Source organism: Carassius auratus, chromosome 17 (assembly GCF_003368295.1).
Source record: "Carassius auratus strain Wakin chromosome 17, ASM336829v1, whole genome shotgun sequence".
Classification (NCBI taxonomy): domain Eukaryota; kingdom Metazoa; phylum Chordata; class Actinopteri; order Cypriniformes; family Cyprinidae; genus Carassius; species Carassius auratus.
In genome coordinates, this window is record NC_039259.1 from 6,219,768 (window position 1) to 6,245,116 (window position 25,349).

The following is a 25,349-nucleotide window of genomic DNA, read 5'->3' on the forward strand; positions in this document are numbered from 1 at the left end:
GTCACATCATGGCTCTGAAATCTGAACACAATCCAGACACATGGTATGAATGGCATTGTATATGTAAAGAATATCAAACAAAATATCAGTTTTAAAGAAAGAAAAAAACACTTCACAAAAATAAATTTGTTATAAAAATTAAGACAGTATTATTTGGACATTTTTGGCGGTGGTATGTTAGAAGAACATGTGCATAATTTACGTGATAACATAAAGTTACCTTGGGATATATATATATATATATAAGCAAAAATGACAACATGTTTTTAGGTGCCACTTTGATATTTTGTTATCAAATGTAATGACATTCATACATTTTTATTCCGCATAAATTACAATTTAGGAGGTAATTTACTCACCCAGACGAAAATGTATGAAATGTAAGAAATTATCTTCCTATTGCATCACAAGCAGACAGGAAAAAATAAAGAGCTGACACAAGTGTACGAAAAACCACAGTGCAGAGTCAGGAGATATTATCAAAGTTTTTCCTCATTAAAGCTTCCTTGTTAGCTTGCAACATAAATGTTCTAATTCATATTGTTGTGATATTCACACAGGAAGCTAGGTTTCAGTAGGTTGTTATGGTGATCATGACGCCAATCAGATCTCTTTTTGGAGTGCTCACTGTGGTGCTAGTGGACTTCCACAAGGCTCAGCACTTAAGATAGATCACTAAACCATGACATTTACAATGCAGCAGGCCTAACATTCAGAGGGATGCTGGTTATGTCACCTTTCTTTAAGTCCAAGTACTGCTGCATTAAAATGGTTCTAAAATTACCCTGTGTAGGCGAGCTGGACACAGGTAGAGAGAGCTTCTCATTCATCCATTTCTCATTCAGAAGAGTACTTATTGATGTCTATGTTATTTTAGGGGCTTTTAAAACTCAGGAGATGCAGCAGGGCTCGCTTCCCAGACCATTTTAATTTTACCTGTGTCATTTATGATGATAGAGGCAGCTCCAGTTGCAGCATTTTCAGTCTGTTCTACATAGGCTAAAAAGGGAAAGAGAGAAAGAAGAGGATAACCTAAATTGCTTACAGTATACAAAATTAAATTGAATAAGACTGAATGTTCATTAAAAATTATTTACTGTGTTTATAATTTATAATAATAGAAGCAGTACATATGCAGACTTATAAACTGTTTGAGGAAGTGATTTAAGATAATTTTAAATATATAATAACTGATATATACAATGGTTAAAATAAATATTACAGTTTATAAATTCAGCACAAAAGTTATACGTTAAACTACAAGTAAATAACAAAACAATACCAACAATAATGATCAATATATCAGGTTGCAAAATGCACTGCAAGGTTTTCCAGGAACAGAACTGAACTGCAAAACTGAGAGTTCTTTCTCAGTATTGTTGTCTTTTTAACGTAAAAATACCTAAGCATTTTACATTTATACATCGTCTCTTAATGACGTAAATTTCAGCTTGATGAAAGTAGATGTCATTATGGAATTTATGGATGTAGAACTGAAAGTTTTGCTTCTGCTTATGATAGCATCTAATCTATAAAGACACCAAATATTTGTGAATTTGCACTTTTGCACACTTTGTACTCACGTTACACAATTTGCAATCCAAATAACCAAAAAATGCTATTCCAATTATGAAAAGCTAAATATATTTGAGTTGCATACACCTAAAACATCTGATTTAAAAGATGTTTTGCTGCTTGTCTAAACAAAGCTTTAGATGTGAAACGGTGTTAAAGCATTGTTTGGCCGTTACCAGTCGATATGCCATTATTTTTGAAGTTTTGAATGTAGTCGTTCCCAAAAACGTCTCTGCCGACCTAAAGAGAAAAAATAACCAAAGATGAAAAGCTGAACTTGAGATGATATTTTCTAGCAACTCACTGACCGGCCAAAGTTCTGCATTGCTATATCAGGCCAAGCCTTCCAGATATAGCATCCCCAAACAAACGCCTCCACTCTACAAATACCTCTTTAATCTCCACCTCTCTCCCTCTTTGTCTTGCTCTCTATGAGACGTTCAGTGTTGAGGTAGAGGGCAAAAGGGTTCCTTTTTTCCCAATTGGGTCTGCTTTTATCCCACACTGGTAAAGAAATGCCAAGTATGGGGTCCTAAGCCCCAGCAGCAGAGACTCTTCACTACCTGGCCTCCTGTCTTTGAAGTGTGATCTCTCTTTGAATGTTTCTGAAAGCATAGGAGTCTATTTTTATACACTGCATACGCTTCGCTATTGATTGGGGTCTTTGCACTGACAAAATGAAGAGCTTTATTACTTGGTTAGGCTCTCTTGTGCAGTTAAATGCTGAACTACATGAATTGCTTGGTATCAATCTAAACTTTTTATGTCTATGTATACTTCAGGCTATACTCAGATATTTAGAATGTTCAGAAAAGCAGACCATATTGGATACCTTGCACACCATGGCAGTCTTGGCCCCCAATCGTGCAGCTTGGACGCATTGATTGGCCCCTTTGCCACCGAAACCAATAAAGAACCTGTGTCCATGTATTGTCTCTCCAGCCTTGGGGAGCCGAGGTGCCTGACTAACAGAAAAGACATATGGGACTAGTTTGTAAATAGAAATCCATATTCAATTGTACTTTTAAAATTATGTCATATTTTCTTCACAAATGTTGTTCTAAACCATTTCTGTGTAACACAAAAAAAAAAAAAAAAAAAAACATAATTTGAAAGAAATATTTATTTTTTCTGTCCTTATATTGTAAGATGGCTTTCATTATATGTTGAAACATTGTTCACCATATCTTCTTTTGGGTTAAACAGATATAAAGAAAGTTATAGAGGTTTTTGGCTGAACTATACTTTAGGTAAATAAAATAAAAAAGGAATTGATGAAATTCAGAGAAACTCAAAGTAGATTCTTTTTTACAAATTTGAATACACAAAGTTTGTTTTTAAAGAAACCTATTTTGTTTAATTTAGATTTTTTTGATTTTAAAACTTAAAATTGTGCTTGTGGGTGTTCATTCTCTGTACTGCTATGCAATTAGTTTTCAAAGGAACAACAGATGGGCAATTCAGCCATTTCTCAAAGTCCATATTGTTTAAATGAAAGGGCCTTTTACTGGAAACATGCTATGTTTGTGAGCTGTAAGTTAAAATAATATGACATGATATCCTGAGCCCTTCTAAATCTAAGGCAGGTGTTTGAACTCCCTAAAAAGCTAATTGCTGTGCTGCTTTAGTGCGTGACATTTCAGAGTGGGGTCCATCAGCCTTTCACCCGAGCAGAACTAGCAGCTATTACTCATTCTATTGAACAACAGAAGAAGAAGAGAAAAAAAGAAGAAAAAAACTAAATCCCAGACATCTAGTTATGGTCTGGCCCCAATTCAAATCTCTAGAAGCCCATGTTTAAGTGATGGCAGAATAGGCAGATAAAGTTGTTTTTCACATGTGTGTTGCTGGCGTGGTGTGGTTAACAGTGGGTATATTACAGGAAGTCAATGAAAACGAACAAAGATCCTGCCGAGATTTTGGTAAAGTATGTGGTAAGTGAAGAGATTTCAGATGGTTATGATGTTTTTAATGAACTGTGTGGTAAATGATGTAGACAAAGATAAATCCTGACTAAATTGACTTGAGTTCGATTATATACTTCACGTAAAATGATTACAAGGCAACAAACAAACAAACAAAAACAATCTGAACTGAATTATGCAGTTTTCCAGAGTTGGACAAAAGTCATATTTTGTATAATGAATTATTTTAAATAATATTAGAATGTAAAAAAATAGAAAGATTAATAAAGAAGTAATGTATTGTTAACAGATAACTGTTAAAAATAAATAGATAATTGCTCCAATTATACTGCAATAAGAGCGTGTATGCACTACTTCACAACTTGTACATAAAATTTACTCAAGTGTGTGTGACTGAGTCATCGTCTGTGTCGCAGGTTCAAGAAAGACTGGCCTCACCTTAACTTCTCACTTCAAGTGCCTCTATCGTTTAATGACTAACAGTTATGTTCCCACAAACCAAATTCTGATACAAATGCTGTTAATTTCTTGTGCCAAAAAGGAAATAAACAACAGGTGTTCTGTGACACAGGCTGTGGTGCAAGCAGCTGTTTACTGCTTTATAGAAGTAGGACACAAAACAGCCTCAGCAACACTTGAGTAACACACTTAATGCACTGTGGTCCATGGGGCAATACAGGAGCAAGCATTTGTTGTAAACAGACAAAGTTCTATGATAATTTTATGTTTTCCATTTTGTTTTTCACATGGAAATATTATTTCAGTTTTCCTACATTAGAATTTCTTCTTTAATTCAAGTAATTGGATGTTCATATGCCATTTCTTGATAAGTATTTGTGAAATTTACTAACAATTTCAGAGTGAAAATTTTAAGTATATTCTACACAATTTTTTTAATGTATTTTTTGGTGTACCATAATAAACATATAAACATCAACTTCAAGGATAAACAGAAATATTAAACTCTGAGTACAACACGATCAAAACCATACTTAACAGTGTCACAGAACTATTTTGTATGTATATGGTAAAATTGTATTCTTTAAAGTATCTTTGAGTACCATATGGTTAATTAAAAATAGACATTATTACTAAATGACACTTTAACCATTACAGAAATGTCTCAGTTTGAACCGAAGATAAGTTGCCTGTGGTTTATTGTTATTAAACATGCAGTGTGTGTGTGCCACATATACACTCTTGACTAACAACATCCCTTAGAAAGTGAAATTAGTGAAGGCAAACAAATCGGTTAAAATTGTAATCAGCAGGTGGCACTGTGTGGCTTCACCACAAACACACAGATGTTCCACAAGACTTGTTTCAAAGTGTCTGATTCCGTTTGACTGTCACAAACACAAGCCACATAGAAAACTGGATTTTACACTTCAAAGCCATGCATAGCACTTTGATGGGTGAAATGTGTCAGCCACCCTCCAAAAACAGCCTGTTGGAAAACAAACATATACTTCCCATCAAAACTATTGCCTAATTGATGCAATCTCTTCTGTTCAAAGGCCAACATTGATGACTGGAGTTTTAATCGTAAAATATATGAGCAATTGGAATTTTTTCATAATGGGTAATTTGCTTTGAGAACCTGGGGTATGACATAGAAAGATATGAGTATGGTTTAATTTAGTTGTGTGTGGAAAGAAAACTGCTCACTCTGGATAGCGTAGAATGGTTAAACACGTCTATAAAGCATAAAACCAAAAATGTTGTTTATCTATATACTGCATACCATGACCTGTGCCATTTTTCTGAGTTATATACTGCGTGGCTATGCAAGGTAAAGGTTTACTACCATTTTAAACAATTCTAAGTTTAGGCCACATTCCAGTCAAAAGGTTCACCTGAGCTGTAAATACTGCGGCCAAGATGACTGGGACACACTTGATGCCAAAAAAAAAAAAAAAAAAACTTGCCGCCGGCAAATGTGACCAGTGAGCAGTGAATCAGTTCCCTGGGGAAATATTAATAATAGACAGACCCAGCAAAACAGAAGGCAGTTCCCCAAATCTGCCTTTGTCGGACCTTATTTGGTTCCTGCTGGAAGGACTAATTCCTTTCAAAGTTATTTTAAAATCTTAAAGTCTGCCTTCTGCATTTGGAATATGTTCCACTTCGAGTGTGAGAGTTTGTCACATGAGTATGAAGTCATCATATAGGACAATATCTGAGGACTGAGCTTTAAGAAGATCATAGAGGGTGAACACTTGTTTATTATACAATTCCATAATGTAAATTCCATAATCCAAAATGCTTTAAAAAACACTATGCATTAAAATTGACATTAAATGTTGACACAGACATTGTGTATCAATTAATCATACTGCTTATATTTCCTAAATAGAAATATTTCAGTGGAAAAATTTACTTTTTAAAGAGATGATAGCCTATATGCTCCCATATAACCGGCCCATGAAAATACTATCTTTATGAAGTCATATTTTTATTAACTCATCTATCATGCAAAATGACTGAATAAAAAATAAAAAAATAATAAAAAATAAAAAAGGCTGTTTATGCCAAATCAAATGTACGCAAACACAAATGTACTGTGAAAAATGTTTTGCTAGAATGCATGGTTCTTGCACATGCATGATTACATAGCTCTTTATTGTTGTTTTTTTTTTTTTTTTTTTTATTATTATTGTTGTTGTATTTTGTCTCAATAGATTTTTCTGCAATTTGTAATCACTTTTTTGTTCTTCAGGACAGAGTAATGCATTACAAAGGCATGACTGCCCCCATATTTTAAACATGTGGGATATATTTGCCTTTAGCCTAGTTTCACACTTATGCCACTGAAACACTGAAATCCTTTGATGACTTACCTTACTAGGTCAGTCATACAAGAGCCCACCACTACAACACTCACGTCTTCAGACATGACCTAACACATGCACACACACACACACACACACACACACACACACACACACAAAGGTTTATATTGAATATAAATAGAAATAGATGAAATAAATACCAAACTACAACATTATATAACTGAAACTCATTGGTTTACATTATTTACAGAAATGTTTAATCAAATGCTGAGGAAAAATATTGAACAGAAATATTTAAATGGTTAAATATTGGTAGTTATGCTCTACACTGAGCATGCCTGCACTAATGTGGATGATTATTTCAGGACTGGATCATGTGATTGACAACAACCATGGAAATCCTTCATTAATTCAATCCCTTGCGTGTAGGCAACGTATGTGAATAGTAGAGTGTTAATCTGCTCAAATCTCTCAGCAGGCCTCAAGGGACTGTAAAAGCCTGCTGCTGGCTAAGGAACAGCCTACATTTTCTCAAAATAACTAAAATCCAGGATGCATTTTCTGCATACTTAGATTCAAATCAATCTTAATAGTCTGAATAGCTTGAAGTGTTTTACTGTGTGGGCATGACCCTTTGATAGATAAGACCATCTGTGCACAAACAAAACGAACAGAGTTACATGACTGTTACATGTGAGAAAAACTGTTTTATAATTTATTATAAATATAGATTTATTATTACAGCCTGCAGTCTCAAAATAGTTTTCTAGGGAGAGCGTACTACATTGTCATGCAAATAAGACGCACTATACGAAATTCAGTCCGAATAATTTAAAAGTGGGTAGTCTGGAGGACAATCTGACAAATTATTGAAGTCATTATGTGCAGTGCTGGGAACGCTAATATCCAGTTGGACTAGTAAAATGTTGTTAGAGGAGTTACATGTATTTTATTTACAATCAGAGACGCTATGTTAAAATGTTTTATCGAGGCTTGTTTAGCTGGATAGTGGTTGTGATCAAAGTCTACGTAACCTTTGCACCGTCTACTCTAATGTATTAATCGTATTAATCACAAGAATTCATGCAATATCACATTTAACAATTTCAACCGTATAATTATATAGTGTTTAGAATTATTCGGTACGTTGTAATGTTTTACACTTTACCTATTTGCCCACTGTAAAACGAAATCTAAATAGTCAAAGCAGCAGTCTCTTCTTACGTCTCTATCTGACAGCACAGAAACACTTGTGACGAGACGAACATTTGAGCTGTTCCTATTTCCTCCTGTCTTTAAAAAAAAACATGATTTATAATTTAAAACGTGCCGAAACATAAAAATCATGTAGAAAATTCAGTTTCGTCTAATATAGTATACTATTAACTATACAAATGTAATATTCATGTAGCCATTTAAAAACACCGTGGTAAACTCATCAGGCATATTTCTAAACATCCATAAACAAGTCTCAAAAACAACAGCGGAAGTGAGGAATGAGTTCATGCTCGATATTTGTGCTGTAGGTCAAATAAAAGGTACTGAAAATTCGTTTATTACATATAAAAATGTATTTTAGAGAAATGACTGCTTTGGTAATAAAATAAACATTAGATAAATATTCGTTCATAATTCCTGATTAGCATGCTAGCCGGTGTGTTAGCATAGTTCTGCTGTAGCTCCAAAACAATCTGAATAACAAACTAAATAATTTTCATATTACAAAACAAACACAAATTATTCGATTCATTCACGCACGTGTTCAAGTTCAGCGGAGGTAGTGTTGTTGTTTTGTTTGTTGAAGGTTTGCTTGACGTTATTGGTAAATATCTGGAATTATTTATTCTAGAAATTTTGTTTTGACAGCTGAGATGGATTTTTTTCTTTTTTTTCTTTTTACTTTTCTTGTAAAAGTAAAAATCAATAGTTTTTATTTCTCCCTCTCTTAATTACTGTGATGGCATAAGTACCTTTTAAAGGTATTCCAAAAAAGTTAACGTTGTTTAGTTTTAAGTTGTAAACGTATAATAGAAGTAGAAATATAATAAAGATACTGTACAAAATGTTGTACATTTTGAGAGTTCAAAATTAAGTTTCTCAGTTTACAATACATTCACACTGGTGTTTTTATGAACCCAAACAATGTAAATATAAATATAAAAAGCAATACTTTATTATCATTATTATTTATTTTAAACATAATTTGCTGTCATTATTTGTATTATCCCCCTATAACAGTAATACATCTCTGAAGTGCAATATTGTTTAGGTTTATCATGAAACGGTGCCAGGGAAGATTAGACTTTGGTGGTAACTGTGTTACTACTGATGAGAAATGAACATATACATTTCTGTATATTCATTGTGTCTTGTCACACAGCGGCAGAGTTTGGAAGATGAACAGTCTCTCTCCAGAGGTGGCATTGAGCCGTATTTCTCCTGAGCTGCGGCCTTTACTCTGCTCTGTAGTGCGCAATGGACGGATTGGTTTAGACTCATCCAGCTGTCTACGGATCACTGACCTCAAGAGTGGGTGAGTGTTCTGTAAACTTAACAAAAGCATAACTTTTGGAAAACAATGCGTTTGTAAGTTCTCCAAGTTACAAATATGACTAATATCTTGAACTGAAATAGACAATTTTTTAATTAAAATCCTGTCACAAATTCTTAATCAGAATTCCAGAAAGCAGAGGGGACTTTTTAGAATTAATCAATGAGTTTATTATAGGTCACTGCTTCTTTTAATATCTAAATTACTATAATATCAGAGCTTTATGGGAAAAAACAATTACAGCACAGTATCATGTAATGGCTGCAATTTCCCACCCTTTGCTGGTAATTGCAAATAATTTTTATGATGTCAAGTCACCTTTATTTATATAGCGCTTTAAACAAAAAGGATTGCGTCAAAGCAACTGAACAACATTAATTAGGAAAACAGTGTGTCAATAATGCAAAATGACAGTTAAAGGCAGTTCATCATTGAATTCAGTGATGTCATCATTCATCTCAGTTTAGTTTAAATAGTGTCTGTGCATTTATTTGCAATCAAGTCAATGATATCGCTATAGATGAAGTGACCCCAACTAAGCAAGCTAGAGGCGACAGCAAAAAGGAACCAAAACTCCATCATTGATTGGAATGGAGAAAAAACCTTGGGAGAAACCAGGCTCAGTTGGGGGGCCAGTTCTCCTCTGACCAGACGAAACCAACAGTTCAATTCCAGGCTGCAGCAAAGTCAGATTGCTATATACGTACTGGATCCGGGTGACTGCAGTGACCATCTGATCTGGATACAGACTGGATCTGGTGGCTAGGGTGACCTCAGAATAAGAGAGAAACAGACTAATATTAGCGTAGATGCCATTCTTCTAACGATTTAGCAAGTACAACGTTAGGTAGGTTATTCCAGAGTTTGAGCGCTAAATAGGAAAAGGATCTGCTGCCTGCAGTTGATTTTGATATTCTAGCTATTATCAAATATTCTAATTTTCTGAGAAACTGAATTTGGGATTGTCCTTAGTTGTCAGTAATAATCATCAAAATTAAAAGAAATAAACATTTGAAATATATCAGTTTGTGTGTAATGAATGAATATAATATACAAGTTTCACTTTTTGAATGGAATTAGTGAAATAAATTAACTTTTTGATGATATTCTAATTATATGACCAGCACCCGTACAACATCTCCCTGACATGCGCTTCAACACTAACTGCAGTTACTGAAACCACTCCTTATTTCTTTGCGTGAATATTTGGGCGGCATTATGCAAACATTTCCACATAGTGATGTAGAGATGTGGGGGCATGTTTGAATGAGCCGTTTTTGGGGGATGTGGCAGAGTCTTAACTTTGATAAAGATCATCTCTTTGGATTTGAGACTTTAGTCTTTGCAACTTTACAGATCTTCTTTATGCACAGAGAGCTTGTAACACTTCAAAGAGAAAGGATAAATTGAAATCACATTATATGACTCCTGTAATCGGTTGAATGCATATTTGCTAAATACATTATTTATTATTATTTTTCAGCTATTGAAGTGTCGTTGAAAGTTTTTTTCATTCAATTTTCATTTTAGCTGCACATCACTAATGCCTGGGCCATGCTGTGACAGATTCAAACTTCATATTCCATATGCTGGAGAGACTCTCAAATGTGAGTATATGAGTATGAACAGATCAGAGGTCACTCCTAACTGTGTGAAAGCTGCTGATGTTTAATGATATTGGTTTGCTATATGTTCTTGCAGGCTACAACGTGTGCTGATTTAATGTGTAGTGATGCATTATAAATGTATTACATTTTCAAACGGCAGTGTACAGTGTAAATCATTGTGTTGTTTATTACAGTGTGTTTTTATTTTCTGACATATTATCATCAACTCCAGCTCTGGGATTTCTCATCAAAGTGATAAAAAAATGATTGATTAAAACCTTATTAAAGCTGAGGTGGCAACCTCATTAAACACCAATGATATTTTGTGTTTAATAAGCAAAGCTATTTGTAATCCAGTGAGTTCATGATAATCACATTTGTAATTTGTAAACATCTTATTACTCATTCTTGCTAAGACAAACATCACTTTATACTAAATAGTTCATCGAAAAAGTTAATTTGCTAGAACTCATATAATTCCAAACTCATAACACTTTTGTAGAAAACAAAAGTAGATATTTTGAATAAGTTTTCATTTTTGTTCATATTATTAAAGATAGCATGGACCAAAATCCCTAAAAGACAAAGGTAGTGTTAAATTAATCCATGCACCCCAGGTTATTATCAATAACTAAAACTAAACCATAAAAAACAAACATTTATTTCAGCTAGTTGCTAAGCTGATATTTATTATATTATTTTAGTATGCTGAAGTGCTAAACATTAATGAAATACTTTAAAAAAGCTAAAAAAGCAGCTGTGGCCTAATGGTTAGAGAGCTGAACTTTTAACAAGGACTTGAACTTGCAAAGCTTGCAGAGCACCAATTCTGAATATGGGCTACCATACTTGGAAAAATGTCACAACATTCACTTTAATGATTTGGACTGGGTAATGTGTTAGGAACAAAAAGATGCCACATCATTTGATGGAAAAAAATTATCAGAGGGCTGAATACAAAGATACCCCGAAAATCTAAGTGAAAATATGTTGCAGCAGGCTAGTACTACTGTGTACTAGAGCTGATTTTTTTTTTTTTTAAATTTATTTAATTATATCAAGAAAGCCTTACAGTAAACATAAAACAAAAAGGCATCAGATACAATCGAGGATAAAAACACAATAAAGTCCAGGACTTATTTCCATTGTGGTCCTCATAAAAATCGGCCATAAAAGTTAGGCCCGACAGGACCCGAGCCCGACAAGTACATTTTGATTGACAGCTTTTTAAAAGCCCGAACACGTTTACAGCCCGACATTATTAAAACGTGCTCACACTTTTGCGTTTTGTCAAGAATGAGTCATTTATACATGTTTTAACATAATTTATTCATAACTAACGTAGACTAGACCACTTGGAAGTTGGAATAAAGAAATAAAATAAAAAAAATCTTAACATCTCAGCACTCTAAATAGACATAGGCTCATTTAGCCTATAAATAGACCAATGCACCAATAAAAACAAGTCTTTTTTTAATAAATTAAATTGAGATCAATTTTAAATTAAGATGGGTAATAACGAAATTAAGATAAAGGCTCAGCTGGATTTGCTTCACTAGCAGCTGACATTTAATAAAAGTTTACCTCGCAAACCTGAGCCCGTCGGGTTCGGGCAAAGTTCTTCAGCTCTACTATGTACTAAAATGGTACACAGTAGTATGTATGGCCCCCCCACGTGCTTGTATGAGAAGACGGATGGTGTCCTGGGGGATTTCCTCCCAGATCTGGACCAGGGCATCACTGATCTCTATTGTAGAATGTAGCGGTTTTCTATTGGATTTAGGTCCGGCCAGCGTGGGGACCATTCAGTAGTATAAATTCCTTCATCCTCCAGGAACTGCCTACATACTTTCGCCACAAGAGGCCTAACATTGTCATACACCAGGAGGAACCCAGGACCCACTGCACCACAGTAGGATCTGAGTAGGGAAGGATTTCATCCCAATACCTAATGGCGGTCAGTGTGCGATTGTCTAGCGTGTAGAGGTCCTTGCGTCTCTCCATGGATATTCCTCCCCAGACCAACACTGACCCACCACCAGACCGGTTCTGCTGAACAATGTTACAGGAAGCATAGTTCTCAACGGCTTCTCCGGTCCCTCTTCTTTTTGTCACATGTGTTCAGGGTGAACCTGCTCTCATCTGTGAAAAGCACAGGGTGCCAGTGGCGGACCTTCAAATTCTGGTGTTCAGTGGCAAATGCCAATCAAGCTTCATGGTGCCATCAAGAGCAGAAACCGGTCCTGCTGATAGGTTAGGACCTTGTCCTTGAGTTAGGAGACTTTATAGCAATCCTTCTGGCAATGGCACGTATTGATGTGCCATCCTGGAGGAGTTGGAATGCCTGTGCATTGTTATTTTGTAATAGGCTGTAATTGTTTTGTGGCTAGCTAGCATTTATTCAAGGGAAATTCACACAGAAACCTGAAGGCAAGTTTTGGTCCTCCTTTTCCCATAAACCCATAGAACTACATTTTACAACAGAGCAGCCAATTACTCTATGAACTTTTTGTAAATGTTAGACCAATAAAACTGTATTACACAGATTCTTCAAGACTTCGTAATGGTGGTGCACTGAGCACAATTCTTTCGATTTGGAAACAAGCTTCTGAGAAGGGCTTTTAGAGGTTTTGTCTGAAATGCTTTCAAGTACCACAAGCTCAGTGATGTTTAATGAGCTTGGATAGTAATTATAACTCGGCAGTGATCTTAATTGGGAGTTCCTGTTATAGCTCTGAGTCATGAGACACTCAAACACTCAAGCAGTTTTTCACGGAGGCCACATATGAACAAATTTCTTGGAGCTGGAATTGATCATGCAGTCTGACAGTGAGAAATCAAGGTTACTCAGTGAGGGCTTCTTCCTTTTGGAGATGCATGGCCTGATGGTCATTGACTTATCGTATAAAGAAGGTTGGTTGTTGGTCATTTTAAGGCATTGGTGCATGCCTGAGGCAGTGCTTTTAGTTGTGTGCATTATCAAAGAGTTATAATGTTACATTTTTGCATTAGCGGCCTTTACTGAAAGTCAGTGCTCAAGTGCAAATTGAAATGAAAAGTCTAATTTAGTTCTAAAATGGAGGCGTAGCTGAATGATGGCCATATTCTTAACACTGTGTCACAATAAATCATAGTAATCAGTATTTGAATTACATCTGTATTCTCATGTTAAGTAATAACACTTGCTCCACTGCTCAGGAAGTAGTCCATTAAATATTCTGTTGGCATTTTTTTTTTTTACATGAATTAAAATAATTGTCCCTTTCAGATAGAAACAGATTTGATTGATTTTCTTGGAAAGCTGATGCTTTTATATATCCATTATTTGTAGTATCTGAAAACACATTCAAATTTTTCTGTTTCTAAATAATCAAGAATGATAGCAGACTTAAGAGTTGGCACTGCTTCCTAGGTTTTATTTAGCAAATGCCAGTGGGTGACAATTGAAAAAAGTGACTCGAGACCTTTTCACAACTCCTCGCCTTTGTTTTGCCAATGACTTGCCTAAGGATACCAGACCTATGCAAATTATCAGAGAATCTTTCAGATACTCTGTATGTTTTTAAGCATCTGTTTTATAAATGTCACAATCTGCCTGCTGTGGAATCGTGTTGTATTTCTCAACATCAATTTAAATAGTTTTCTCTATTAACTTTTTTTTTTTTTTAACTTAGAGTTACTCCAGAATCAGGAGAAACAGAAAAAAAGGGAAATATTTTAGCATTTCTCAACTGTTGCCCACTCCAGTTGCTAGGTGGTTCATTGTGATGCTGTTCTTCCAGGAAGAATGCAGATTGTTTACTTGTGATACTAATGCACTGGCAAAAGTGCTGACTGTTGTTTGCATGCAAAGAGAGCAATCCAGTCACTAAACAAGAGTTCTCCGGCTTTCTGCTTCTCACGAGAGTTTGCAAAGGCTTCTTTCTGTTTTTTTTTTTTGTTTTTTTTTTGAGTAGCACCAACCTTGACTACCCTCAGGGTGTAAATTTGGGTAGTGCTGCATTATTGCCCAACATTTACACTTCTATGCCAAGTCCATTGCTATCTCTTTTTAGGTATTTGGCAACTGTTTTTCCAAAATGCCATCAGATGTGACAGATGTACGACAAACATCATCCAGGCTCTTTTCCCTCGTGCTCCATCTGTGGAAAATTACTGCCTTGTGTTTGTTTTGCTCTGTTTTGTTTTTGTCCATGGAAAAGACAGAGGAGAAGGAGTATGGAAAAAAGAAGAAATGTATATTATTTGAACAAGCATGGTCTAAATTCATTGATGGGAGCTAAGCAAGTTACAAAAACAATGCTTCAAATTTGGATGTTGAGTTGTATTCTACTCTGAAAACTTGATTGTATGCTTCTGAAAGATGAATGAAGATGACAAAAGGTTTTTTTTAATTTTTTTATGTATGTAACTTTTTACCTCTAGCACACAAATAAACCCATAATAATAGTATCACCTGTCTAACAACATTAATATCAGGACATTATACCCATGATTGAAAACTAAGCTTTTTCAATGGCTTGTTTAATCTTCCATTAGTGCGATAATGCCCTTTTAGAGTTCGTGTCACTACAAGAGCCATTAGGCCATTCTCATTAAAAAAAAAGTTAGTCTTTGATATTGACATTGGTTGTTTGGTCTAATAAGGTCAAGCATTGATAAACAACCATGAAACCTTTATTTTTTTACATAAAGAGCTTACATGGAAAGTACAGTAATTGCAGTGTGTGAATGTCATACAGGCATCTAAAGTGCATGTCTCCTTGAGTGAGATTTGTTTTTTGTGCAACTCAAAGAGTTGGCTTGTGTCTTGGCTTGAACTGGATGTAAATCAATAACGTATGTCATTTCATATTGTTTATGAAGTAATTATCAGTGTTATTAACCTTTTCTTCTTACAGGGGACATTATCTTCAATGCCAAAGAGCCAGAACTGCCCCCAGACTTTATCTTTGGAGAGGATGCTGACTTCCTGCCTGAACCATCAGAACTCCCGGTGTGTATTACGATTATAATTATAATTATATGACATCATCCCCCTTTATGTTTTAGTTTTTCAACGTTAAAACAACATCCATATAAGATGGTGCATTCAGTTCTCTGTATAGAGAGACCCAATTTAACAGAATCTGACAAATAAAAATTGTCTAGTTTTAGTGAAGTGTCTGTGCTTGCTTTTGGGTCACTCACAATTATTCCCCACAAAAAAAAAAAAACAAAAAAAAAAAAAATCTCAAATCTCCAGTGAAGCAAAAATGTTGTAGCTGCAGGTTAAATTCGGTTGTTCAGAAATACACCCAATAAGGCAGAACAATGGCTCTTATTCTAGAATATATTTGAAGTAGCTGTGCAGCAGATATTTCAGCTGTTTTAACTTCCTGTAGTGCGGTTAGTTAAATCTGATGGCTGGTATCGATGTGCGTGGTCGACTCAGCAGCCAAATTTGACCCACGGGGCTTCCAGTGTTCTGAAGAGAGAGTGTTGGTGAATTACATAAGTGTTGCGTCTGCGTTTAAAAGTGTCCTTCTTCTGGTGCCTGTTTTAGGGTTGCAAAATTAGCAACAGAGGCAGTGCTGCTGCAGAACACCGTCAAAAACAACCATCCAGATAGAAAACTCACTTGGCTTTGGAGCAGACATTTAAATGTTTTTTTTTATTATAAATTATATTATATTTTTTTATTATAAATGTTGGTTTGTTTTTTGTTAGGGTTAGGAATATAATTTTTGGCATGAAAGATCCACTGTGTTACTGTGCTACACACACAGTGTGCCGCATGCCTAGCATTTGTATATTTTGTGTGTGGTTAGATTTGTTTATTTTCCAAATAAATAGATTATGGTCCTCAAATAAATGTGGAGAGTTTCAATAATTAAATAAAGTTCACAATAAATAAAGTACAGTTGTCAAAGAAAAAAATATTGTTGGCTGTAGCTAGAACGTGCTGCGATTGATTGGCTTGAGTAGATAGTGGGAGGAGTCCATCTATTTGTGGATTTGTGTACAAATTTGTGTATGGTGATTCATAAATGCAGGAAGCAATCCAAAGATGTTATAAATAGTTAACTATCGTTGTTATTGTAGTTAACTATAATAACCAAAAAAAAAATAATCTTAAAATGAAATATTTAATAACTTTAAAGTTATATATTATAACTGTTTATTTGCAGATTGTTACCTGATTTTTTTTGGAAATATGCAACAAATCTAACCCCATAGTTATGTGTCAGGCCTTTGTGAGTTTATGAAGAGTTAGTGGTCAGAGACATACAGTAGTATAACAGACTGTTTCAGGTGCACTTCACAGACCCACAGCATTCTTGATATGTTGTTCTGCCTCACAAATCATGCATTGTTAAACACTCTCCTACCAGATGAGTGACACCGTAATCAAATCTGTTATTACAAACAATCCATAGGTCAAACCCAATAAGAAACCAGGCATGAGACATGACCTTATTTTTTCTTGATCATTGTTTTTATTATTTCCCTATTATAAATGAATGTTTTGTAGTCACAATGTGAGAGAAACAAAGCAATGGATTCCACCATTCATTGTCATATTGCAGTTATTGCTGTCAAATGATTAATCACATCCGAAGTTTTTGTTTAAATAATATGTGTGTACTGTGTATATTATATATGTATATATATATATATATATATATATATATATATATATATATATATATATATATATATATATATATATATATATATATATACATACACATGCATGCATATCTTGAATAATTTTTTTGTATACTTGTAAATACATGTATAACATATATAAAATTTATTTTGGATGCAATTAATTGCGATTAATTATTTGACTGCACTAATTGCAATACATTCTATTCTATTCTATTCGTAGGCAAAATTTACGGTCATCTCAAATGGGGTCACCAGATTCCTCTTGTGGTGTGTTAAATAACTTTTTAATGAGAATTAGAGATTATTTTGCAAAGGAGACCGTGTTTGTGCAAGACATGGTTTAGATTCGTCTGGACTCTGTTGTTAAGACTCTTCTTACCCTGATTGCTTAAAGCTTTCCTTCAGGCTATTTTTAAGGAGGAACAGAATGAAAAAATCCCCTGCTTATGTCAGAGTCTGTGAGACGGTGACTATTGCTCACCGTCTCTTGAATGCAGCTGAAAACATGAGGGGGGAAGCACCTCTATGCTGCCAAGGCTGCACTCTGCCCATGTGTTTGCTTTGTGTTTTAGCTTCTTCGTTATGGCGGGTGGGTATGTGTATGCAGCTATTTGGTTTATTTTCCAGGGACATTTTCTTATGCTGGTTTGCAGCCACTTTCCCTCCGTCTTGTTCTTCATCCTGCTTATTCTTCACTTGAATTTTTATTTTTTTGTCATTTATTTTTTATGTGTAACCAAACGTGAATAATCCAAAATTCCTGGGGAAGTTAATATGCTACATAATAGGCAAACATAATGTCTAAAAACAGCTATACATTTGTTTTATATGTTCTTATTCAGATTTGTTCATCTTATTTGCTTTCGTCCTTCCCAGACAGTTCTGCTGTTTTAATTTGGCTGTCAGTGCGTCCCATGCAAACTGATAACTTTCACATTGGCATGTGAGAGACTCAAGATCAACAATGATCTCTTGCGTCTGGATCGTTCACACCTCAATATGCAACTGTTCCAAAATCTATCGAGTAGCTGACTTGCTGTCTACTGCCTATAGATTCCTTTTGCGAGACACAAGGTGGCCTCGCAATTTGTTGTAAATGGAAGAGCAGTAGAATAATGACGTTGTTCTGTTTAGTTGTGCTATATTATGAAAAATGTAGTATACATAGGTTTTGTAAGTAAGGATGTTAGCTGTTGCTCCGCTAACGACAAAACAGCTGTTATGTTTAATGATTTTAATTTTCACCTCACCAGCGCTCCGATGCTGGACACAGGCTTGTTTTCCAGTTACATGAACTATTGCATAAATTTCACACTGCTTTGAGGAATTTCTGATGTCTCAGTAAAACTTGGGGTTGTTTACACTTTGTCATAAGTATTATTAGCTGCTAACTACCATTTTGTTTCCATGGTTTGAATGGTGGGTTTACTTGATTGGCTGACACCAGAAGATTTACAAAGGTGTAAAAAGAAATGTTGCAAGAGTGTTTTCATCATTTCTGATTTTAAAGTTGATTAATGTTGGTTCTTTGTACTCGTTTTTAAAGTTTTTTCAATTTTCCTCCCATTTTAATTTGATAAATATAGGATTTATTACAGAAAGTTGATATTGCACTTATGAACCCTGCACTTAGTTTTATCGTAAAAGAAATGGTTCATCCAAAAGTGAAAATACTGTTAGCATTTAACAAGTTGTCTTCCAAACTAGTATGGCTTTTTGCATGGATCGCAGAAGGAAATATTTGGCAGGCTAAAAATGTTGAAATAGGTACAAACAAAAGGGAGAAAAAATAAGTTTGGGAAAAGGCGGATTCGAACCCGGGTCAATCTCGCCAAAAAGACTACGGAACTCACTTTACCATCTTCGCCACTGGATCTAATGATTAACAGCCATCTTTTATATAGTGTTGACTAGCCCTATCACGTTTGTGGGTGGAGCTTGTGTAAATAACCTCTGGCAAGAAGGCAGGCTATTTGCACGTAAAAAGATATTACGTATTTTCAATCATGTTTTAATTGAAACCGTTCTGTTGTTCAACATCTTATTTGGCAAAAAAAAAATAATGATACAGTGTTTTGTTGTAAATTAATTGTTATAAAGTATTTTCATTTGCTAACAATTCAAACTCTCGATTAAATTGTTAAACTTTATTGACTCATTTCATTAGATGATAAATTTGTATTCAATCAAAAAGATCTGAATACCGAAAAAGAAAATGAAAAACAGAATTTAGGGCAAAATAAAATGGATTTCACTTCGCTGTGCGAGAGACAGACGAAATGTAGCTTGTATTTGTTTGTGTACATTAAATTGCTGTGAATCAAAAGAAAAGCATCAGTGATTTGTCACAAGATACACAAGCACAAAATGCAATTGTTGTTAAACTATTGTGCACAAATGCAAATTTGACTTATCATATTTTGCCAAATATAAAAAAAAAACGTAATGCAGTACACAGTAAACAGTAGAGATGTCTTGATGCTCCTTTGTAATTTGCTGTTAGGATTGCCATTGTAATTTATTATTTTTAGTACAGGCATACTTTACTTATAACATTATGACTAGGCAGAGATTTTGTTGACACCACAGAGATCACAAGTTTGATTTGGCTAGCTGTGAAAGCACTGCTTGAAACAAAATATGACTCAGCTAGCTCCAAACAGCTCTGTAGCAATTTCATTCAGAGATGCTTTTCATTCAAATTGTCATCACCTGAGAATCTCAAGTCTTTTTTTTTTTCATTTTTTAATGGATGAAGGTCAAATAGTGCACTACTACAGTGGAGACATCTGTGCTGTTTACAATTTTAGAAAGAATGAACACATATATTAGATAGGCCAACTCATCAAAAATCAATTGGGGAAACTGTATCGTTCAACAGGATGGCTGTAGGAAAGGATGTCCTGGAAAGAGAAAATTATCTTCATACATTTGCATTATACATGCTGTAATGCATTTGGCAACTGCTTTTATTCAGAGCATATTGCATTGCATTCAGTGCTGTTAGATTTTATTGATTATCTGACATTTTGGTCTTAAACCCATTTAAATAGACAGGAGGACATACATGACTGAAGTAGCACTAAATTGGCATGAATTGTTTGAAATCTTAAAAACATATGCATTAAAATAAGGTTCTTATGGTTGTAATGCAGTTTGTCGATCATTAGCTGGATAACCACCGAGACTAGCCTAAGCCAATCCTGTAGACTAATGTAACATTGACCAAAAGTGATTCAGCATGCGGCCAGAAAGGATACTTTATTCCAGTCTTACTTAATTTCTATAACCAGACCATTCACTTGCACAACTTGGCGGAAAATGTATGATTAAGTGACACTGCTTCCCAGAATGTAACTCTGGGATCAGGAAGCCAGACCTCAATTAACACTTATGGAAAGACACTACAGGCAAAAATCTTATTATATTGCACTTTATCTGGTTGCTTCTGTAGATTTTAATTACAATCTTAAGACTGACAAATACAATGTTTTGTTTTAAACAAACTGTTGTATTTTCATTTGATATATATATATTTTTTTTTAATCTGACTTAATTGTTCATGTTTTATTAACTCACTTCATTCGACATCAACTTTAAATCCAGAAAAAAATACAATGAAAAACATAGAATTTAAGGGAAAATAAAATGGATTTCACGCTCAGACCAAAATGTAACCTGTACCCAAAATATGGTGCATAAATACATCAGTGATCTGTTACAAGATACTCAAGAACCAGTGGCATTTCATACCATTGGTGTTACAGTAAATGTGCACAGAAGCAAATAAGACTAAAAAGAATTGCAATGATGCTTCTTTGTAATTTGCTCTTAGTATTAGAATTTGAATTTAATATCCTCAATGCAGTTACACATTGCTTATAACATTATGACTAGGCAGATAATAGAATGTAATAATAGATAATATATTGTGTTGATTCCACAGAGATCACAAGTTTGATTTGGCTAGCTGTGAAAGCAAATTTAATTATAAATCTTCACTTCATGTACCCCTTCCACACCAGGGGTTTGTACATATAACTTAATTTTTTTTATTATATATATATATATATATATATATATATATATATATATATATATATATATATATATATTATAATTAGAAATTATATATACATATATATATATATATATATATATATATATATATATATTGGATTTAATGTACCTACATGTAATTTTATACCTAAAAACATGATGAAGTGTCTTGCCTTAAGGTCCAGTTTCTTCTTTCACCAGTAATTAAGCACATCAAACTGACTCGTAAATTGTTATTTCATCACCTTTTCATCCCCTTTAATAACCCTCTTTTTCTGAATCAAATAGACAATATTATGTCATTATGTTATTATGTCTCCTGTTCCTGAAAAGCAGAATAAAAGTGAAAGTTAAGCAGAGCTGCGTTTGTTTCAATATTACTAAGAATGCCTCGGTTTAGTGTCTCTAATTAACCTCCGTCAAACAATAACAGTGCTGCAGCAGCACACTACAGAGCTTTCCTACTTTTGATTTTAATTAGTGGCTTTTCTGGCCGTTGAGGAAAGAGCAGCTAATTGTGGTGAGGTGGCTGAGACAGTGGTCTAAGCTCCAGGATGGAACATCTGACGTTAGCCATGGGAAAACTGGAGAGATCAAAGCACTCTTAGTTTAAGTTTCACCGGGCTTCGGAGAATCGAGGCTGCAGTCTAGACAGCAAACATCTCAGCCTGTGGTGATGTCTTGTTTAGGCTTATATTAATGATTCATGCAATGCATAATCCTGTTATATTCCACGTTTTTGTGTGACCTTGTTTCGACCGCAGTGCAACCCACGCTCTATTAAAGGGTTTCACGTTTAAAAAGGCATTGTAACTTAATATCATAGTGTGACTGTTGAATTGTTTGAATGGTGTATGGTAACACCACATTACAGAACAAGTGAAGCATAGAGTCAAGATACAGGCTTTTTTCACTGTACAAGTACTTTTAAACTATAATCAGCAGACTGGCTTTGGGGAATCACTCCAGGGTGATTTCACTTCTTTCACTTCATATTCAGATTTATTTTACAGTTTAACTTACATTTAGAATTAGGTCAGTGTTTATGAATGTGGCCCAAACCAGATTTTTATTTTATTTATTTATTTATTTATTTGGTGAATGGTAATAATCACTCTGAATCTCAGATTTTGTCTTCAGATCTTGGCCATGTTAGTTGTCATAATAAATAACATTAATTAATTATGAATTATTTATTAATTTATTTATTGTCAGATCAGAATTAAATCATACAATATATATATATATATATATATATATATATATATATATATATATATATATATATATATATATATATATATATATATACTTTATTATTTTATTTTAATGTTTATCATTTTAAAGTTTACATCATTATAACTCAAAATTAGTCTATAATGATACATCTATTGTGTTAGCATTTTGTTTAAATGGAAAATCTTAATTGGTCACTATGCGGTGTGTCTATGCACATTTTGTAAAAAAAAATAAAATAAAAAGAAATTGTGGAAACTTATTTTCTATTTATAATGCAGTAGCTCAATGAATTTAGGGAGGTTTAGTATTATAGGGATACAATAATCGGATATTGTGTCATTCCTGTATGCTTTATTCTTATGTTATGGATTAAAGTCATTTGCCCCTCTCCCTTCCTCTGGATACAGAATTTTTTCCATCAATCCCCATGGATGGATATTTCATTGGTCTCCCGGAATTGTCTTCAAGTTTTTCTAGGCCTGTTCTGGCAATCACACCGGCATTTCTATTTTTTACGAGTCACTTGGCATTATGGGAAGGATATAACATTGACAATAGAGAGGTAGCAGGGGTTGTGTTTTGGCACGGCCTGAATACAGCGTTCATAATGACCAGGAAACTTTGGGGAAGTGTATCAGCCAGGGAGATTTTGGAAACAACCAAAAGACACCAATGTCTGGGTACAGAAGTGTTAATGTGCACACTGTCATCTCTTTAGAATTGAGTAAAGGTTGATTCTGGTAAAATGATTGAGATTGCATTGTTTTATTCTGCTGAACTTATTCTATTTGGCCATGTTTTTCTGAAATGTTTGCCAGACAAGAACACTTGAAAAAAAAAAAAGCAAAATGAGTTCCAAGTGGAAAAACACAGTTCAAATAAGACACACTTTGTATTACACTTAGTCATGCAATCTGTATTAAGACACTGTTGTATTAAGACCCTGTCATAACCCCTAGCTTGACAAATATTTTCACAGCCTTTCACTTTCAGATATCTTCTTTTTTTTCTTTTTATTTAAACTCTTTTAATGGGACCTTCTCCAGCCTCTTAAATTTGCACATCTGGACTTCCAAACACATTGCAACACTCTGTCCTGAGTGACCTGTGTTATTTCAGCCCTTTCATTTCTCCGGCCCTGTTTGCATCCAGGTCTCCTACACACCAGAAATTCTGCTTTGAACAGTGGTTTTTAAGTGTTTAAAGTAATTATTGTAAATATTTGCGTTTAGCCTGCACCTGAACCATGAGTGCACTTTGGGAAAAACCCTCAACTGCCATAAATCCAGACATATGCAGGAGAATAGAGACACCTTGGCACCGTTTGCTGACATTAAGTGCAAAATATCCTCTACAGCAAAAAAATTGTTTTACTAACAGTAACAAAGCAATATTTCAGGTTTAGTGTAGCTTACGCTCAGTTGGTGACCATTGAGGTCAAACTAAACAATAACGTAGTAAAGTAGTTAAAGTATAAAGTAGTTTTTTGCAGCAGTAAAGCTATACAAATGAACTACACTTTTTTTCAAAGCAGTTGAACTGGATATGTCAGTGCTTCAGTCTTGCTTCAACTCATCCTTAACTCTTTAACGTTACATCATGGATCTTATTGAGAATTGTACTGTTACTTTTCTAAGAAAGCATTCATGCAGTTGTGTGTGCAATAAAGTGAGTGGGGGGAAAATCTCACAGATTTACTGAGAATGGATTAGAGACTTAATTAACTGGTAAAGAAAAAATCTTTACTGGTGTCCATCATGGGAAAGGAAATGGAGAATTGGGAGCTCTATGCTGGATGCAGTAAAACATGATTTTAATAGAATCTGCGGTTCCCTCCTGCTGAAGGAACACCTCATGTTCCACTACACAACAATGCAAAGCAGGGTGACCATATACAGAGGCAGGCTAACCTGGGCACACTTAACCACCATTTCCTCTTCCTTCCTGTTCTGCTAAAGCAAATCCCAAAACTATTACTGGCAAAGCCATAGACAGAAATAGAAATATGGAAATATATATATATTTGGGGTGTAACGGTTCTCTCATTTTCTTGATGCATCAATTACAAACCCTTACGATGCATATGCATCGATCTTGAAGCACGGTTTTTTATCATTCGTGCTTCGGTTCTCTCCTTCACTATTACTGCCCGAGACTGTCACAGGATTGCGCTCACGCTCCGTTCGTCTCTGACGCAGCTGATGTGTGATCTCTCCTTAGTACTAATGGGCAGTAATACTAAAGTTAAGTAGCTTTATTTTTCTGTAGTTTTTCAATGACTCTCTGCATCTTACCGACGGCGTTACCTGAGCAGTCGAAAGCTGTGTATTTATTGCATGGACGGAGCAGAAATGTAAGTGTCTAAATCATAAGCACAGTTCCATTGAATGATAAATGTGTTTTGAAAATGCTGATGAACCGAAAGTATGAAGGAAACTGTTAAAATAAACACAGCATTAACAACGACCTTGAAATTATCAGATTTATCTGATAATCAGATGCATGAAAGTAGCATTTGTTGCTATAGAAATAGACATTGGGCGCATTTTCTTTCAGTATCATCATTCGCTGATGGAGAGGAAATGTTAAATACTGTAGCTACTATAGAAATGTTATTTTGTGAAAATGAGATAAAGTTTTCACACTGAAAGAGAAGTGATGTCTCTCATAGACGTGCCAGGCTTTATCTGCATCTAAACTGGATAAAAAGCAGAATGAACTGATGAAACATTAAGAAAAAAACACCACAAAATAAAATTTATGAATGATGCGGTGCTAATTGACATATCATTTATTATAGTACAGAAACTATAAAGCATATTTTCTAACTTATTCTGTGCAAAATTTAAATAATTGCTAATTAAATGTAGCCAGGTATATAAAAACAATCATAAAATTGCCATTAGGAAAAACAAATTATAGATTACAAATGATTTATTATTATCCA

The 25,349-nt window shown here is 34.5% G+C and overlaps 2 protein-coding genes across 4 annotated transcripts in view; one reads left to right on the forward strand and one right to left on the reverse strand.

Annotated features, from left to right (window-relative positions):
- rbks (ribokinase) overlaps positions 1-7,753 on the reverse strand; it is a 25,891-nt gene extending 18,138 nt beyond the window's left edge. The window contains exons 1-5 of one of the 3 annotated variants that reach the window (XM_026285411.1): positions 7,461-7,577; positions 6,341-6,399; positions 2,408-2,540; positions 1,752-1,815; positions 937-999 (exon numbers count right to left, since the gene is read on the reverse strand). In XM_026285411.1, the coding sequence (XP_026141196.1) occupies positions 937-999; positions 1,752-1,815; positions 2,408-2,540; positions 6,341-6,396 (316 nt within the window). In that variant the 5' untranslated portion in view covers positions 6,397-6,399; positions 7,461-7,577. Of the gene's footprint in view, positions 1-936; positions 1,000-1,751; positions 1,816-2,407; positions 2,541-6,340; positions 6,400-7,460 lie in introns of all 3 variants that reach the window. The other 2 variants (XM_026285410.1, XM_026285412.1) reach the window with 2 other exon arrangements.
- babam2 (BRISC and BRCA1 A complex member 2) overlaps positions 7,732-25,349 on the forward strand; it is a 71,404-nt gene continuing 53,786 nt past the window's right edge. Inside the window, exons 1-4 of the mRNA XM_026285409.1 lie at positions 7,732-7,830; positions 8,673-8,825; positions 10,374-10,450; positions 15,352-15,446. Coding sequence (XP_026141194.1) covers positions 8,689-8,825; positions 10,374-10,450; positions 15,352-15,446 — 309 coding nt within the window. The 5' untranslated portion in view covers positions 7,732-7,830; positions 8,673-8,688. The remainder of the gene's footprint in view (positions 7,831-8,672; positions 8,826-10,373; positions 10,451-15,351; positions 15,447-25,349) is intronic.